At 35.1% G+C, this 20672-nt stretch overlaps 1 protein-coding gene across 1 annotated transcript in view; it reads right to left on the bottom strand.

Annotated features, from left to right (window-relative positions):
- LOC145940619 (uncharacterized) overlaps positions 1–20511 on the bottom strand; it is a 46762-nt gene extending 26251 nt beyond the window's left edge. The window contains exons 1-2 of the mRNA XM_083045966.1: positions 19837–20511; positions 1022–2919 (exon numbers count right to left, since the gene is read on the bottom strand). Of these exons, the coding sequence (XP_082902092.1) occupies positions 1022–2079 (1058 nt within the window). The 5' untranslated portion in view covers positions 2080–2919; positions 19837–20511. The remainder of the gene's footprint in view (positions 1–1021; positions 2920–19836) is intronic.
- Positions 20512–20672: the final 161 nt, after the last annotated feature.

Here is a 20672-nt window from a genome sequence, read left to right on the forward strand (position 1 = left end):
TATATATATAATTATTATTAATATTAATATAATTATTATATAAATTATTTTCAATCATATATACACAAATGTTATAATAATAACAAAATCATTTATAATTTTTATTTTATGAAGAGAATTTTTTTGAAATAAATTGTGATATTTATTGTTTTATTATTGTCAATTGTATATTATTATTATTATTATTGTATTGCTATATGCAAATAATTAATCAATGATTAAAATTCGTATAAAACAAGTGAAATATTCCTGCGATAAATGAATAACCTTGCTATCCGATCAACATCAGCATGACGTTGAGTGTGAATCGACCTTTAGGTTTCGTAACGTCGGGTCCAGAGGTCACGATACAAGGACGGGGATGTTATTGCGCGCCGATCATTCCGAATCGGCCGCCGGGGAGGAGGAATATCGCCTCTTTACCGCGTTAATTAATTGCGAATTTCGGTTTGCTCGCATATCGAGTCGCATGATAATACGGCCGGCCCTCCCATTAAAGCTTGAAAATAATTGAACTGGATTCCAGCGTGTCAAACATACGCACCGTATCCGATCCTTTTCATTTCGTTTCATTAGTCATCGACCGTTAGTTTTGCCGATAAGTAAGTCTGTATGAGCTTCGTCAGAATCTTTTCGAGGCCCTACATTTAATCCCGGAGTGAATGACGTTAGTCGTCCATGTACACAAATTTTTTTTTCATTTTTTTCTGTGTTAACAATCATTTCAAAATTTAAGCTTAATGGTTGATATACATGTATTTAAATAAATAATATGCTCAACGAATGTCTTTATATTTTAATTTATCTTTTAAAAATGAGTGACAGATGTCACGCGACCTCTAACGCGTCCCATTTAACAGCGCGATCACTCTAGGGTTAAGATCCCAAGTCTTTTCATCGAGCGGAATCATCAGATTATAATTATAATAATAGTAATAATAATCGTAGGGAGCTAACTTTGATCCCTTCGAGAAACGAATGTAAAAGGAAGGTGATAATCACAAGAGTGAGAGCGACTTACCGGGGTCCCTGGTACGAAGTCTTGACGAGTTTCACCGCGAAAAGGAACTGTATGGCGCAGACCAGCAGGCAGCACAAGTTGAGCGACAGGGCAAGAGCACAGAGAGCCAAGGTGATCTCGTAGACGATGACGAACTCTTCCGGGCTGATGAGACTGTTGGACGTGACCGTGAGCGGCGAGATCTTCAGCAGGAAGATAACCGAGAGCAGGGCCAGAAGTAGAGACACTAGACACAATAGTCCCAGACTCGTCAGCATCTCCTTCACGCCTGCCTCGTCGTTCCGATGGAGATTCCTGGACAGGGACGAGGACCAGGAGGCGTTTAAGGGTATCACCGTCGGTCCCACCTGGCCGGCCACGGCAGGAAGCGCAGATGCAGCAGGTGCAGGCGACGGCGTGGTCTGGCTCGGCAGCCGCGACAGCCTGGAGATGTCGAGACCGCCGTTCGCCTTCGGCCGATCATGATGCAGGACGTTAGTCTGCGAGATCACGGTGTGACCAAGTTGACTCGCGACCGAGACGTTATGGTTGTTATGGTTGTTGTTGTTGTTGTTATTGCTGTTGACGCCGTGAGTGTTACCATTGGCACCACCCACCGGACTGACGCTGTTGACCGAATGCTTGGACGTCGACAACGTCGATACGTTGAGCGCGTGCGAGTGGTTCATCAGGCGTTGCGACAGATTGTTGACGCTCAGCTGGGAGTGATTCAACGGATGCCGGTGCGTCGACGAGGGCGTCGTCGCCGATTGTTGCGCGTTCGACCTCTGCGCCACGGAATCGTACACGTCGATGCCGCTTCCGTTGTTGTTTCCGCGATGTCCGCGCGTGGTCCCGCCGCTTCCGGTGTAATGATGGTGGTGGTGATGCTGTTGCGGCTGCTGTTGCTGTGGCTGCTGTTGCTGCTGCTGCTGCTGCTGCTCCTGATGCAGCGAGTTATTGTGCAAGTGGTGATGATGGTGCCCGCCGTGCAACGAGCCCGAGCTCGTTTGATAATCATTGTGATGATGCCTGGAGCCCGTTGACGACGGCTGCCCCGTCAAGATGTGCTTCAGCATTACTCGACACTCGCTCTTGGTGTCACGCGAAGGGTGAGGCTTCTTCTCTCTTATCTTCCTCGATGCCGATTAGTCTCACATGACGGAAGAGGCTACCCAATTACACCGAGTCGTAGCACGTGGATTGTTAACTTTGACTTCCTCAGATTAGATTCGTCATGTCGGAGGATGTCGTTACTTTCCTCATCGCGTCTTAGTAACAAAATCTACTTATTATCTTCAATCTCCAAGTCACACTAACATGTAACACATCAACTTGATCCTTTTCAAGCTAGATTCTTCTCTCTTCATCACGAATGTTTCACAATAAGATATATCGCTCGTTAGACTCACACAAGTTACACTAATAATAAGTAAGTTCGTGGTCTCCTAACACGCGATTCGTTTTGATCACAATCTTTAGGCCCGATTTCAACTTTCTTTACCTTCAGACCTATCCAAAGTCGCACGTCACTTATCGGGAACGGCTCTCGAGCCGAAGATACGTCCTCATCGTCTTCCGCGATTGATTCTTTCCAACTAGAAGCACGTTTTTACGCGCGAATCAGGACTTGTGAGGGGTCGTTAGGTTCCCGGGCTCAGCGAGTTGCTACACACCAGTTGTTCCACCATGGCGACGACGACATCCACCAGGTAGGGCGAAACTATGCGACGACAACGTTCGCTAAGGGCATGAAGGGAGACTCTCTCTCCCTCTCTCTCTCTCGCTCTCTTTCTCCTTAGAAAGGCAACGTGCGTTAAGGCGGCTGCAAGCTCGGTTTTCTACCACCTCGGTCTTCTCTTCGGATACGCGCGAGCTCGTCAGCCGGCATGGCTCCCGAGATGGTGCCGGCGGTGCCTCTGGAACAGGTCGGAGGAAATAATTAATGGACTGACTCTCTTTCTCTCTTTCTTTCTGTCGGTCGGAATAGTCGGACCGTAAAAAGAAGGATAGATACGGGGTATAATCTACCCGGAGTGGCGGCGGTACAGAAAACGTTCTTCTCTCTCTTTTTCTCGGCTTTTCTGTTTTGTGCGAGACGAAACGCGATTGATCACATCAAACGGAATTTAATAAAAAATTACGTGGCTTCAGTAAAAGAAGGAAAATCACAACAAATTAGCTAAAACCATCTATCCAGTTGGAAGCGTACGTCATTTTGACGTCGAATGACGTCAATAAATTTTATTATATAAAATTTATTAAAATTAATATATTATATATACTATATTTTATATGATAAAATTTATATAATTTCTCGAGAGTTTTTTCTTCAAGAATATTATTCACTCTTTGTATTCTCCATGAAACTCGAAAGCGTGTTAAGTGCACGGCGAGTACTATCAAGATTGAAAACCCCGGAGAATCCAGCGTAATTAGAAAGATCGCACGGTGGTGCGCGTAACACTTATGTGTTAGAGACCAGACGACGACCTTTAAGCTGCGCAACTCGCGGAAAAGTCGCGATGCGAGGCGAGAGGAGAATCGCAAAGAGACAAATTGCCGGTCAAATTACACGAGATAACTAAGACTCGCGAGGGGAAACTTGAGCGATTCACAGTCGGGACATATACACAATCGTGTCGATACTTTGTTATCGCGTGTATTGTTATTATCACTTTCAACGAGCACCTTATATAGGACTCTCTCTCTCTCTCTCTCTCTCTCTCTTCTAAGCGGTCGTTCATAGATTGTTCATACATATCCTCTCACTCGGCACGAGCAGGTCACGCGAGCTCGTCTCTTTACTTATCTAATGGAATGTATGTAGAGTTATCTATGAATTCTCTCTGTATTTTAAAACTGCAATTAGAAATCCAATCAAATCAAGTCAAATTAGCAGATACATTATTCATCATTAAAAAATTGTTACATTATTTGTTATACAATATTTATATATTATATATAATTTTTGAAGAATTTTTAATGAATAATCTCTCCCCCCTAAATTAAGTCAATTGGATTTCATACAATTCAAGCTTTATATTGCAAAAATTTTAATTTAAAATTTTAATTTAGAATTTAAAATTTTAATTCAAACTAAAATATAATTTAATTAAAATTAAAATTTTATTTAAATATATTTAAATATATATTTAATTGTAATAAGCATTTCTTTGACGCATTTAGAATCGATTAGAATTCTTTTAAAGCATAAACTTAATGATTATTTTCATATATATTAATTTTTTAATGAATATATTTAATTAAATTGAAATTAAAAATTTAATTATTTAAATATTTAATTCATTAAAAAATTAATATTTGTTATACAATATTTATGTATTATACAATATAATTTTTAAAGAATTTTTAATGAATAATTTCTCCTAAATTATATATAAATCAATTGGATTTCATATAATTCAAGCTTTATATTGCAACAATTTTAATTTAAAATTTTAATTTAGAATTTTAAATTTAAATTTAAATTGAAACTAAAATATAATTTAATTAAAATTAAAATTTTATTTAAATATATATTTAATTGTGTAAAACATTTCTTTGACACATTTAGAATCGATTAGAATTCTCTTAAAGGATTAAAAGAGAAAGAAAAAATTGCATTATTATTAATCAAACTTAAAACTTGTATGTAAGATAACACGTAAATATTAATGTCTATATAAACATTTTTTTTTATTTTTAATGTTCTACATTATCTATATAAATCTATATATCTAAATATATATATTATGATACAAAAAATCATCATATTTTATTAAAACTTAATGATTATTTTCGCATATGTTAATTTTTTAATGAATTGAAGTATGCAAAAATAATCATTAACTTAAAGCTTTAAAATCGATTCAAATGCCCGTCAAAGAAATACTTATTAATAACTTTAAGAATTTTAATTAAAAATTTAAATTTAAATTAATTTAATTTAATTTAAATTAATTTAATTTAATTTTAATTAATTTAATTTAATTTAAATTAATTTAATTTAATTTTAATTAATTTAATTTAATTTAAATTAATTTAAAAATCTCATCTATTTTTATTATCTATTAAAATTTTTTCATCAAAATCGAGATTGTTATATATATGTATAGTTTTACGATATAATTATGATAGTATACGCATATACAAGCCATCATTCTACATCTTGTTAGAATTCCAATCATGTATCAATAAGTATTAACGAAGTTAAAATCGAAAAGTAGAATAAAAGCGTGAAAACAAGAAAGAAAAAACAAGAGTTGTGTCAATCCATTGCACGCAACGCAACGATTAAATGGATGATATGTACACTTTACTGAGCATGCCGTTATACTGCCAACCATGAAGAGACTGTCATTTCGGATCGATGAACTCGATTGCGATGTCCCGCCGCGTCGCTCATAAATCGCGTGAAAAATGCACTCGCAGAGAGTGATTTTTTTCTCTGTATATAAAAAATATTTTCGTTGAATACATCCCTTGCACTGAACTTCTCAAAACAAAGAACACTGACTTATTCTTACAATTAGTGGAATCTAGATTGCTTTTGTTATGGAAATGGAACACTATTTCCACAATTTGTTTCGTACCAATGTGACATGTTTTTTTCGATCCTGGGAAGAGAGGGAGGAAATTAAAATTTTTTTTTAATTTCCCCTCTCTTCCAAATTAAAAAAAATTAGTTTTGTTTGGAAATGGAACACTATTTCCACAATTTGTTTCGTACCAATGTGACATGTTTCTTTCGATCCTGGGAAGAGAGGGAGGAAATTAAAAATTTTTTTTAATTTCCCCTCTTCCAAATTAAAAAAAAATTAGTTTTGTTGATTTCATGATTTAATGTCGAAGATGTTTTAAGGCTCCTGGCTCCTTTCCGACCATGTCGAAATCGTGACGTCAGAGGCGAGAAAACACACGCTAAAATTTCTTAGATGCCATTTCGAAATAAAAAAATATTTCGATGAAACAGCACTTCAGATGGCTTTAGCACACTCTTAAAAAACCCCGAAAACTATCCTTTCCCCTTTATAATCAATCAACAGCTGTAAAATGTAATATTATGAAGCCCAGTCCGTCTGGTCTTTGCACATGCGCAGTCATTCCGCATGTCAAAGTCTGACATCTCGATCATTTTACAGATGTTGATTGATTATAAAGGGAAAAGGATAGTTTTCGAGGGTTTTTAAGAGTGTGCTAAAGCCATCTGAAGTGCTGTTTAATCGAAATATCTTTTCATTAAAAAATGGCATCTAAGAATTTTCAGCGTGTGCTTTCTCGCCTCTGACGTCACAATCCAATATGGCCGCGGTGAGCACCCAGGAGCCTTAAGTAAAACGGCTAATAAGAACGGCTAATAAGAAATAATGAATTAATTTAAATAATAAAGAAAAAGATGTTTTTAAGTATGTAAACAATAAAATAAAATATAGAAAATAAAAGAATATATAATAAAAGAAAATAAAAAAAATTTTAAATAAACAAAAAAAATTAAAAAGTTAAAAAAATAAAAATCGGATTAGAAGGACTTTTTACTTTTTACATTCCTGTCGTTGATCATGGAGTAAAAGCTAAGGCGGTGATACCAAGAAAAATATTAAACCAAATAATTTTATCAAATCTTCCCCAGAATCCGCTAGTGCTTTCGACTATTTTATTTGCTCTGTCAATCTCGTTAGAGCGATATGTATATACTTTTGTTTCCAATTCCTTTATCGATATTACATCTCGAAAATATGATTGATTCGATGACTGCTCATGTATTTCTTTGCGATACCGTTATAAACCTTCCGTCTATAAACCTTCTACGTAAGGATTTGATTTGCGTTTTGATCATTCGTATCGAAAAATCAATGCTATTCTCCAATCGAAAAGTTTATACACACTGTAATATGACAATTATATATTTATTCTGTGCATTTTGTATTTTATGAGATTCACAAAATTTGACTACGCTTCAACAATCTAAAGAATTTGAGCTTATATAGTTGCTAATCTAAAGAATTAAATAAACAAAATACAGAAAAAGAGAAAGAGAAAATTGCATTATTATTAATCAAACTTAAAACTTGTATGTGAAATAACACGTAAATATTAATGTCTATATAAACATTTCTTTTTATTTTTAATGTTTTATATTATCTATATAAATCTATATATCTAAATATATATATCTAAATTATCTATATAAATTTTTACACATATATATACAAAAAATCATTATATTTTATTAAATTACTTTTCTCGTTCTTTTCATATTACTCTTAAATAATCAGTTCGAAAGCTTGAATCAATTCATTCTTTTAATTTTATGTCTGTGTATATAATATAAAATCCGGCGTTATTCACGTCCGTGAACCAATTACACTTTAAACGCGGTTCGTCTACGTGCATCTCGTCGTCACGGTACCCTGCATCCCGACGATCGACGGCGATGATCTTCGCGGCGCGTAACGTGATTCGATCCCACACATTCCTCTCTCCTCTCTCTCACCCTCTCTCTTTCTCTCGTTTCTGCCGCGCGAGATACACCGGATCGCGTGCTACGATCCAGAACCGCAAGATTGGCTATCGTGGACTCTCTCTCTCTCTCTCCCTTTTTTCTTCTCCGTTGTCAATAGTCAGGCTTGACTCATAGAAACGGGTTCCGCTCGCATTCCGGACGTCCAGCCTGCCACTCACGACGGAAAACGCATCTCCGCATTGATATCTGCACGCGTGTAAACTCACGTGATGAGCAGGATTAGGATTCCGATAGGATTCCGTATCGGACAACCGTATATATATATATATATATATTCACAGATGTATAAACAGTTTAAAATTAAGGATAAAAGATTTCAATTATTATATATTATATTATTATATTATATTTTTATTATTATATATTTTATTATATTATTATTTTATATTATTATATTATATTATCATATTATTATATATTATATATTATGTTAATATATTAATATTAATATATATATTAATATATTAATATAATATTAATATAATATATTAATATAATATTAATATAATATATTAATATAATATATAAATAAAATATAATATATTAATATTTAATATAATATATATATATATAATATAATATATTAATATATAATATTATATGATATAGTATAATATATAATTATAATACATTTAATGTATTATTATACATATAGATTATTATATATATTATATATATATATTATATATGTATTATATTAATTATAATATTATACTATAATCGTATATCGTTTTTTCGCGCGTTTCACTTGCGGATTTCGTATATATGTATTTTTTGAGCGCTTATACAGCGCAGTCAACGAAATTATTATATGGGATTATGTATATGTGTAAGGTTTCTCTCTGGCTGCGCGAGCGAAATCCTATATGCTCATCGCTTTTATCCAATTTCACGACTTCGTTGTCTTCCGTTGCGGTCGCGGCATCGTTTTCTTCCCCCTTTTCCCATCGACATTTGTGGCCGACCACGGCTCCTCTCAGGCGATCGATATTTACGGGATAAATAGATCCCTCAAATGCGAATAACGCGTATTCTATGTGTATATTCTTATCCTATTTATTCTACATACGTACATTCATCATTGCAGATGATGTATTTTCCCAGGTTTTTCCATCGTCGATAGATCGACCGGTTGTCGAATTCAAAATCTGGTTCCAAACGATTTCAATTCAACATCTGTTTAAGTCTTAATTTAATTACAAGATAAATCAATTCTTTATATAAATAATTTTAACATTGTTTGGATTTGTGTGTGTGTATGTATATTTAGGATTTATATGATCTGATGGCACTGGTGAATTCCAACCCCCCTTTCAAATAAAAAAAATATTTAAAATATTAAAAAATTAAAAAAATAAATCAAAATAGGATCAGAAATTTTGTTGTTGATTCTGGAGTTAAAAAAATGTGAGAAAAATAAAAAAATATATCAAACCAAATAATTTCACCGAACCCCTTCGCCTCCCATTATCGACGTCAGAAGCTACTTATTGTTAGTATCTGATGATATATGCATATCGCTTGTAAATCATTATTCATTATTTTCTCATTACTTATTATTTTTCTACTGCCTGTTGGTCAACGACTTTTACCTTAGACGACATATTCATACGAACTTTGTTTACTGTGCAATCTCTCTCTCTCCTCGATAAACTTAAGAATATCAAATCTATTCTCATGCCGCATTCCATAAGCGCAAGAAGCCTCGAGAAATCGCTTAATGATCGATTAATGATCTCCTAATGATCGCATAACAAGTGTGATTCCCGGAAGATGCATCGTTATAAGTGCGAAAGCGATGATCTGTACACAAAAAATGATAGTTAACAATTTTAATATCCTATATACGCTTTTGTTTTACGCTGATGCGCCGGAAGACAACGCGTTTTTCTTCACCCACTCGTTTCATCCCGGATTATTCAATATCGGATATCGTAAAACACTACCCATGAGCTGAACCCGTATTTCTTGAATAGAGCAGCAGCGGCGGCTCCGTTTCTGTTTCCACTGTAACGGACTGGATCGGCGTAAATGGGCACCGCAGCATCCAGGGAGAGGGAGGGATCATCTACTTGCGGCTAGATCTGCAGCAAGGTCAATGATTTTCCGACCGCGGACCGATGAACTTGCGCCTCGCGCCAGTATATGCATGTACGTACATAGGTACGTACGCACGTATACGTATAGAGGACCCGGTCGTGAAGCTGGGTCTCGACACGACGGCAAGAGGGCAAGAAGGATCGAGGAAAGAGACGGAGAAGGAGAAAGAGAGAGAGAGAGAGAAGGGGAAGAGGAGAGTTCGAAAGGGAGATAGAGAAGGCAAGGTCGTTGCCTAGATAACAGTTGCAAGGTACAGTTGACTCGCATGCCAGCAATCTCAAGGGAGAAGGGGGATAGGGGGATGCAAGGAGAGAAGAGAAAGGGTAGAAGGGGACAAGCAGAGCAGAGAGAAAGAGAGAAAGAGAGAGGGGGGAGAGACAGGAGAATGCAAGGGAGAAAAGAGGCTCTCTGGACCAGAGAAGGAGAGAAGGAGAGTAACAAGCGCGACGGGCCCCTATATATAAAGGTGCAAGGCGAGAAGGCAAGAGAGAGAGAGAGAGAAAGAGAGAGGGTTGCTATATCGGCGTGATATCTCTCCTTTTTTCTTCCGTTCAACCGCTGCTACGGTTAAGGGGGAACGATGCAGTGATGTAAGAAAGATGTACCTAACACACACGAGAAGGGGGGCCCTTCTCTCTTCCCTCTTCTTCTTCTTTCTTAGCTCGTGGCTCAATCCTCTTCCTTTTCACCGTGTCTTGCCCCCTTCTCTTAATTCACCCACGTACTCTCTCCCCCCCCCTTTCTTTCTCGTGTACCCTTTTTTCGTACCCTGCGTATTCGACATTCCCCCCTCCCCCTCCCAGATTGATACGAGAACCCCTAACGTATATAAGCGTCCGGGCCCGTTGAATTTAACGTGGCAGGTGCCCTGCTGAATGGACGCATCAGCTAGGGCCCCATAGCCCCCCTCGTCCCCCATCACCCTTCCTATCTTCCTGCTTCGTCTCGGGCCCTCATCTCTCTCTCTCTCTCTCTCTCTCTGTTGCCTGCTTCTTTTGACTTTCTCTCTGTCTTCCCTATCTATGACCGGCTTCTCCCTTTTTCTCTCTACCTTTTCGCCTTTCTGCCCCGCGCGATGATGGCCGCGATCGCTCTCTTGCTTGTTTTATGGCACGCAAGAAACGGTCGACGAGCTCTCTCTCTCTCTCCCTCAATCATTTACAAAGAGATTCTCTCCTCCCGTTTTTTTTCTTCCTCGTTTTTTGCTTCTTTTTGCGTTTTGCTCTATCCAGTGTCGTCTCTGTTTCGCGGAATCGCGTAGAAACCCGGGTTCGCTCGTTCTTCTGTGTTACCTGCCGGTGGATTCCGAGAAAACAGGTGGAGAGACAGACAGACAGGCTGTATAGGGTCTGTTTGTGTGATAGACTACGTAGCGAATGAATGGCGCGTCATTCCTTAGCAGACGAAACGGGAAGCTTTCGAATCGAGGAATTTTGAGGATTCGAGAAGGTAGCTGGAAACGGGCCAGGTATAGCCTCTATCAACAACCTCGGAAATTATATAAGCGACAGTTAAAATTTTTACTAAGTCTCTTAATAATGTAAATTTAAATCTCAAAGACTTAAAAGGGCTGGAAAATGTCAGCCGCGGATGGCTAGTGCATCAGTTTCAAGAAAAATTAATTTTTAGTTGTGCACGAGGCGCAAATATTTTTTTCTTCCTCCGGTATCGAGTTATCAAATTAAATCTCAACTGGAGATTTTTATTTCAATAAACCCCCCTGACTCCCTTAAAGAAGCTTATTGAGTGATGCTGACACAGGGCACAAATTTTTTTTTGCTCTGATATCAAGTAATTAAATTAAATCTTATTAAATAATTAAATTAAACCTTAATTCGAAATTTTTATTTTAATAACTCCTCCTTCCCCCCGTTAGAAACGTAAGCGAGAAAAATGTCACTGTGAATCGGAAAATTTAAATTTATGTAGCCTATAGTTATTCTCAAAAAATCATTAGATTTTTTTTTAATCATTAATCATTAACGATTTTTTGCCTAATAAATATGATAAATTGGAATTGACATTTCTTCAACGAAAATTAATCGTTGAGAATACAGAGATTGTCGCGAAATTGAATTATGTTTCAATATGGAAAATAAATAAGATTTCTCTTTCCCTATATATAATCAAGTATACAAAGTAAGATTCACAAACAAGTATAAATCTCTCTCTCTCTCTCTCTCTCTCTCTCTCTCTCTCTCTCTCTCTCTCTCTCTCTCTTTAGTTGATATACAGAGTGTGACAAATTTATTAGTTGATATACAGAGTGTGACAAATTTACAGAAAAAGTATGTACCATAATTTGCAATTAGCAGTTACACATTTTTTCTTAAAAACAACGAGTTTTCTTTATACTAATTAATTCTTCTCATTATTTTGTGTATAAAAATATTGAGAAGAACATTGAAAGATATTTTACGAGACATTTTACACACGCAGTTCATGTAAAATTATGTTACATTAAAATACAAAATAAACTCTGACAAACTATTCACTTTTTGGCCGTCCTACTCTTATAACTTTTTATCAAATATTGTGAGGAATCAATTTATATAAAAAAAAAATTAGGATGGTTTCATTAAAAAAAACTAGGTTGAGCTTCCTAAAAAGGTAGGATGGCCGAAAAGAGAGTGAATAGTTTGTCAGAGTTTATTTTATATTTTAATGTGACATAATTTTACATAAACTATAACTATAAAATATCTCGTAAAATATTTATTTTTCTATGTTCTTACCTCAACACTTGCACAAAATAATGAGAAGAATTAATTGGTATAAAGAAAACAAAACACATTGTTGTTTAAAAAAAAACCTTGAAAAAAATAGTTAAAATTCAAGAAAATCAACTTTTTCCCCCTTTGAACTTTTATATGAAATACTTTCTCGTTATAGTTTCAGCAATATTCGACTATATTAATTATAAAATGGAACACCCTGTATATTATTATAGCCGATCTCCTCCATTTTTCTATCATGATTTAATTAGATTTTTTTTCCTAAATCATATTTCCAATTATAGGAAATAATAATAATAATAAGAATAATAATAATATAGGAAATAATAATTAATAATATTATTATTATTATATTATTATTATTAATAATATTAATATAAATAATAATAATATTGGTTTTTTATTTCCTAATTGATTTTTATTTCTTAATACAAATAGCGGTCAACAATTTACTTAGATGCCATTAGCACCAACTAGCGTTAATAAAATCGGCTCTATCCACATCTTGCGGAGAAGAGATCGTGAATCTATTCTCGAACACAATGCGATTGCTTGGAGAGATGAGAAAGTAGGGAGAAGAGCGCGGCCGGCCAGGATCGGGCAAAGGTAAGAGAGAATGTAAGGAAGAATTGTGGGAAAGGAGAGAAAATTGCAAAACGACATACCGTGCGACCGCACACGCCGGGAGAAGATAATTCCACGGTGTGCGGCTTAAAACCGCGCGCGCAATTTGGCCTCACGCCATCGTTTAAAGTATGTTACGACGAACAAATATCCCTGTCGTTAAAAAAGATAGCGCGGGAAAACGCGAAATTTACGGTGGTTAAATTCTGACCAACACACTGAAGGAAAAAATTGTATATTCTCGAAGAGGATTTTATACTATAAAATATTCTTAAGGCTCCTGGCTCCTTGCCGACCATGTCGAAATCGTGACGTCAGAGGCGAGAAAACACACGCTAAAATTTCTCAGATGCCATTTCGAAATAAAAAAATATTTCGATGAAACAGCACTTCAGATGGCTTTAGCACACTCTTAAAAAACCCCGAAAACTATCCTTTCCCCTTTATAATCAATCAACAGCTGTAAAATGTAATATTATGAAGCCCAGTCCGTCTGGTCTTTGCACATGCGCAGTCATTCCGCATGTCAGAGTCTGATATCTCGATCATTATACAGATGTTGATTGATTATAAAGGGAAAAGGATAGTTTTCGAGGGTTTTTAAGAGTGTGCTAAAGCCATCTGAAGTGCTGTTTAATCGAAATATCTTTTCATTAAAAAATGGCATCTAAGAATTTTCAGCGTGTGCTTTCTCGCCTCTGACGTCACAATCCAATATGGCCGCGGTGAGCACCCAGGAGCCTTAAGTGTTTTTAAAATAGCTTCTAAAATTAAGAATAAATTCTTTGTTAATAAACAAATGATGGTATGTTTTTTATTTGAATCTTGGATAAAGATTCTTGGGAAAAATAATTCTTGTTCACGTAAAAATAAATCCCATTTGGTCTACATTTTTGTAAATTAGGAACATCTGATATTAATCTTTAGGGGATTTTCTCTTTTAAGGTAAGAGGATCCTTTTGACGTCTATTTTAGAATAGAATATTCTAAAAATAAATGGAAACAGAAAATTCTTAATAATGAGAATATAACTTTTTTAGTGTATTTTTGAATATCTTGAATGAAAATTTCTGGAAAAAATAATTTACGTTTGTTAATGTAAAAATAAATTTCATTTGATCTACATTTTTATAAATTAAGAATATCTAATCTTTAGAAAATTCCCCTTTTAAGGTAAGAGGATCCTTTTGATGCCTAACTTTAGAACAGAATATTCTAAAAATAAGTAGGAAATTCTTAAAATAAGAGTACAACTTTTTCAGTTTATTTAAATCTTGGATAAAGATTCTTGGGAAAAATAATTTACGTTTGTTAATGTAAAAATAAATTTCATTCGATTCACATTTTTATAAATTAAGAATATTTAATACTAATCTTTAGAGAATTCGCCTTTTATAAGATAAGAGATTCCTTTTGGCGCCTACTTTAAAATATAATATATTCTAAAAATAAGTAGGAAATTCTTAAAATAAGAATACAATTTTTTCAGTTTACTTGAATCTTGGATTAAAATTCTTAGGAAAAATAATTTAATTGTTAATGTAAAAATAAATTTCATTTAATCTACATTTTTATAAATTAGAAATATCTGATACTAATCTCTAGAGGATTCCCCTTTTAAGGTAAAAAGATCTTTTTTGGCGTCTACTTTAAAACAGAAGATTCGAAAAATAAGTAGAAAATTTTAAAAATAAGAATACAAATTTTTTCAATTTATTTGAATCTTAAAAATTCCTGAGAAAAATAATTTACGTTTGTTAATGTATAAATAAATTTCATTTGATCTACATTTTTATAAATTACGAATATCTGATACTAATCTTTAGAGGATTTCCCTTTTAAGGTAAGAGGATCCTTTTGACATCTATTTTAGAACAGGATATTCTAAAAATAAGTGAGAAATTCTTAAAATAATAAGAATACAATTTTTTGAATCTTGAATAAAAATGCCTATATAAAAAAAAAATGTCGAATGAGAACGTTGTAAATTTTTTTAACTTTTTTATCAATATTACTAACATCAATACATATGCTATGTTTACATTAGAAAATTTGCGTTTATTATTTTATCGTCAATTCGTCAAAGACGAATCTTCAGACAAAACTACGTAAAATCTCGGTTATAATTGTCGGCATTACATGTAAAAATTCCTGTCCCTTTCACAACGTGCACGCGATCTCGCTTGCCGCGTGTGTCAATATATGATTTACACGAGGAGCCAGAATTACCGCCAGCCAAAAGAGAGAGAGAGAGAGAGAGAGATAGACAGAGCGCGTGCGCGAAAGGGAGAGACAGAAAGAGAAAGAGAGACGAGTCGTTGCGGTTAACGCATGAATACGCTTGCCACACTTTATGGACGCAAATCTCTGACGTTTCGCAGGAGAGAAGGGGAAGGGGGAGGAAGAGGAACGCGTCGTCTCGTATTTCCGAGAACCAAGAGTTACAAAAAAAAATCAGAGTGCCCACAAATCGGATCGCGGGATAGAGAACAAGATACGGGTGTTTCTCTTCGTCTCTCCTGAATATTGTCCTGAGATGATTGACACAAACTTAGGACGAAATATATCGTGTTACAGAGTACTATATGTACACTTTATAACGTGAAGAATCATCTTCTTGATGTACGTGAGAAACTCAATCTACGAATACTGTGTTCCAAGTTACTTAAAGCTTCCAAGATATAGGCTTTCAAAGGCATCATTTTTTATGCAGCGGTTTCAAGGAATATAAACTGCATTCGAAGATGTTTTGTGATTAAATTTTTTTTCGTAATAAAATTAGCCTCTTAATTTTTTAACGCAGTAAAAAAAGACGAAAAAGATACAGAGAAAAATAAATAGAGAAAAGCGTGAAGAGAAAAATATGTATATATATCCCGAAAAAAATGAACATGTTTATCTATATTAAAGAAGAAATAGAAGAGTCTGAAATATGTTACTTCGGAAATGCATTTCTGCCAAGATTAAATTTTTTTATAATAAAACCTTATTAATTTTTCAACGCGATAAACAAAAATAAATAGAGAAAAAAGCGTGAAGAGAAAAATATGTATGTATGGCCCAAAGAAAAATGTATCTATATTAAAGAAGAAAAAGAAGAAATAAAAAATGTACCTTCATGACTGCATTCCTGCTTAATTTTTTTTTTTTTTTAAATAAAATTATCCTATTAATTATTCAATGCAGCAAAAAAAGGGAAAGATACAGAAAAAAATAAATAAATAGAGTCTGAAATATGTTACTTTGGAAATAAACTTCTTGTCAAAATTAAATTTTTTTTATAATAAAATTATCCTATTAATTTTTTAACGCGATAAAAAAAACAAATAAATAGAGAAAAAAGCGTGAAGAGAAAAATATGTATGTATGGTCCAAAGAAAAATGTATCTATATTAAAGAAGAAAAGGAAGAAATAAGAAATTCATGAATGCATTCCTTAATTTTTTCTTTTTTTTAAATAAAATTATCCTATTATTAATTTTTTAATGCGGCAAAAAAATGAGAAAGATACAGGAAAAAGAATAAATAAAGAAAAGCGTAAAATGAGAAAAATATGTGTGTGCATTCCGCAGAAAAACGGACATGTATCTATATTAAAGAAGAAAAAAGAGAAGAAAGAGAAGAAGAAGAAATAAAAGGGAAGGCCGAAATGTGCCTTCGGGAATGCATTCCTACCGAGTTGGTACAATGCACCTGCTGCTGCGGATCTGTGGATCTTTTATCGCAGAAGCTTTAAACGAGCGGCGATAGAGAATGCGAGCCAGAGTGTCGACAGCCGAAACGAAGTTCAAGTCACGTACAACTCGCCTTTCGCTATTTTCCAACTTTATCACACCGAGAACGGCTGTTGTTCCCCATAAACGACAACCATAACGAAACTCCGTTCGTGCCCCGTTTGGGCATTCTTAAATTATCCCCGATTTTGAGCCAGAAAATTATTTGAATTTATTTCTTCTTCTTTAATTTTTTTTTTTTTTTTTTCGTAATACATTGCAACATATTTTATTTTATTTTAATTTAATTTAATTTTAAATTTAAATTTCTAATTTAATTTTAATTTTTAAATTTTAATTAATTTAATTAAACTGAACTTGTTGTAATATGTAAAAGTGTTATAATATAAAATATGGTATAATAAACAAATAAAATGTAAAGATGTAAACCGGATTTTAAAAAATTTCTATTCTATTTATTTATTTTCGTTTTTTTTACCACGTTGAAAAACTAATGGGACAATTTTATTAGGAAAAAAATTTAAGTACCTTTGCCGCAATCTTCGCACATTATTTATACCTTCGTCAGGGAGATAAAGTAATTTTATTTTAAGGACAAAATAATTTTCGCCTTGAAATTGACTCTACGATATGCGCGCGTCGCACGTGCTATTCTTGGAGCTTCTGTTAAGAGAATAAACAAACCATACGTTCGTTTATCTGATGATAATAATGGTGAAGGAATACACACACGCGTGTTTTGTTAAATCGAGAGAAATAGGTCACGTGAGAGGAAAAATGTTTTGGCATAGCGGATATGAAACGTCAGAAAGAGCGCGAACTTTTATAGCAATGACGTAATCAACTCTAATCTCGTTCGCGACCTAATTTTTATGTTTCTTCCGCAAATTATTTACGGCCAAGAACGCGCGACTATCTCTGGCGATTCTGCTCGAAATTACTCATAGATTGCGATATCACAGCTCATAATGTGTGTACAAATTGAGAAAGTAGAATCAATTAATTTAAATAATATATAATTAAGGTTTGAGTCGTCCATTTAATTTGGATCGTAATGACGTATAATTGACAAAAATAGCGAGAAAGAGAGATTTAATCCTAGAGCGCATTCTCTATAATTTTTAATACGAAAGAAACTTTCTCTCTCATCTCTCTGTAGCTATTGTTTCATCTATATAGTAATCGCAAATACTATATCAATTTCTTTTTATAAAAAATAATATAAAAATTATAAAAAATAATTATAACATTATAAAAAATAAGTCACTATAAATTTTGTTTATAATTCAAGCCAGATTACGAAAAAAGTAGTATATTAAAGCTCCTGGGTGCTCACCGCGGCCATATTGGATTGTGACGTCAGAGGCGAGAAAGCACACGCTGAAAATTCTTAGATGCCATTTTTTAATGAAAAGATATTTCGATTAAACAGCACTTCAGATGGCTTTAGCGCACTCTTAAAAACCCCCGAAAACTATCCTTTTCCTTTTATAATCAATCAACATCTGTAAAATGATCGAGATGTCAGACTTTGACATGCGGAATGACTGCGCATGTGCAAAGACCAGACGGACTGGGCTTCATAATATTACATTTTACAGCTGTTGATTGATTATAAAGGGGAAAGGATAGTTTTCGAGGTTTTTTAAGAGTGTGCTAAAGCCATCTGAAGTGCTGTTTCATCGAAATATTTTTTTATTTCGAAATGGCATCTAAGAAATTTTAGCGTGTGTTTTCTCGCCTCTGACGTCACGATTTCGACATGGTCGGCAAGGAGCCAGGAGCCTTAATAACCAGATTTTTCGGAGCAGATTTTTGGTGATGTAAAAATTTCTTCAAAAATAAGAAATTTTCGATCTTACTTCGATTTTTTAAATTAAAAAGATTGGAAATCCAATCATCGCTTACGTAAAACAGAATTGCAGTTTAAATGCAATTTTATCTCCATATTTGAACAAAAATCACGCTTAACAGTTGATTAGCAGGAAGAGAAATAGACATTTTTCTTTCTGTATATTTTTTTTATAATTTCTTAATATAAAAAAATGTAATAGAATATAGCTTCATTAAAATAGAAAATTTTATATAGTTCTCTAATACTGCTCCATAAAGTGATCATGCATGTATGTGTAACTAATCAATTAGATTAATAAATTACTTGTAACATTTGCAAAAAAAAAGAAAAAAATTATAAATAATCAAAATTGCCGAGTCGTGTGTTTATATTATTCGGAATAATTAATTAATTTTTCTCGAATTTAGAATTAAAGATAAGAAGGTTTGAACGTTATATTTCATATAAATGCAATCACTCTGCCAATGTCATTCGAGTGAATTCGTTAAAGGAATTCGTCCGTTAATCAATTTCGTAATAAAAATCAATCGACGCAGAGAAAAAGAGAAAGAGAGAGAGGGGGGAGGGAAGAGAGAGAAAGAGAGAACCCGGCGCTTCACATAAAAGTACGCGCGCACTAACGGAACATTTTTATCATATCTCATATATGCATGGACGAGCGGCACATTTTCGATATAAATCTAATAAATATATACAGAAAACGCGTATATGTGTAACAAACCACAACTAAATAAAATCAAAAAACCAACAAACCTAAAGAAAGTTTATTTTCGCGCATCTGTAATACGAAAATATGGCCTCGCCGAAATTATATACCTGTTTGGTATGTCGAGTGAAGCTCGAGACGTGGAATAGAGAGAGAGAGAGAGAGAGAGAGGCAGAGAGAGAGAGAGGGGGAGAGAGAGAGAGAGAGAGAGAGAGAGAGAGAGAGAGAGAGAGAGAGAGAGAGAGAGAGAGAGAGAGAGAGAGAGAGAGAGAGAGAGAGAGAGAGAGAGAGAGAGAGAGAGAGAGAGAGAGAGAGAGAGAGAGAGAGAGAGAGAGAGAGAGAGAGGAGTTTTCGCGCGTCCCCTCAAAATTATCGAATCTATCCACTGTATTTAGAGAAAGAAATTGAAAACGTACGCTTTCTCTCTCTCTCTTTCTCAAGAAAAAGTGACTTCATATAAACAAGCATGGAGAGAGAGATAAAGGTTAAAAGAGAGAAACAGGAGAGAGAAGCTCGCTCCTCTCCGTCCCTGAAACCGGGCGGGCAGCTAACTCACCTCGTGCCACATTCCGCCGTGGGTTATATCGCCGACGACGACGACGACGACGACGAATAGGACGATCCTCCTCCACGTGAATCCCTCTTTCCCGGAGAAAGGATGAGAGACTTATCAGGAGACGACACTTTCCTGCCTTCTTCTTCCCGCGGAGCACCTGCACTTACTCGCGCACGTCGCTTTTCAAATTTTCAAACCTACACTGCACACACACACATTCACGACACTCGCGAGTGTTGCGCGCGCACACGTACGCACGTGAGAGAAGACGGATTCCCGAAGCAACAACCACCGAACGGGGGGCTGTGACGCGCGCAAACTCCGGGGGGAGCAACGGGTTTTTCGAACGGGGCGAAATGTCAACCGAAAACTTCGCTCGGCAGATGCTCTCGGTTTCTCGGAGCCGGCTCCTGTCGCGTCGCGCCGCACGATCACGCGCAGACCAAACCGCCCGAACGACCAATACGGACTAACTTCACGGCGGTCCGCGCGCCGACCTCTCTCCCCACCACCGACGCGCATGCGCACGAAACGCGCTGGCGTGAAGGTGGTGGGGAGGGAGAATAGTCAACCGCGTACCAAGAGAATCACGGGCCCCGGTCATTGCGCGGAATTATTTTTCAATAGATGGCATATCAGATAAAATTGATATTTTCACACACATAGGATCAAGTTCGATATGTACTTAAAAATCCGAGTCGAATTCAATAATCGAGTTTCATCTTTTTCTAAGATTCGAATACTCTTGAGAAATATTATATATATATATATATATATTTTATATATTTATAATATATTTATAATATATAAATTATATATATTATATATCTAATAAT

Source organism: Prenolepis imparis, unplaced genomic scaffold, assembly GCF_030444845.1.
Source record: "Prenolepis imparis isolate NDT839.2.m4 unplaced genomic scaffold, iyPreImpa1.0 SCAF_9, whole genome shotgun sequence".
NCBI classification, from domain to species: Eukaryota; Metazoa; Arthropoda; class Insecta; order Hymenoptera; family Formicidae; genus Prenolepis; species Prenolepis imparis.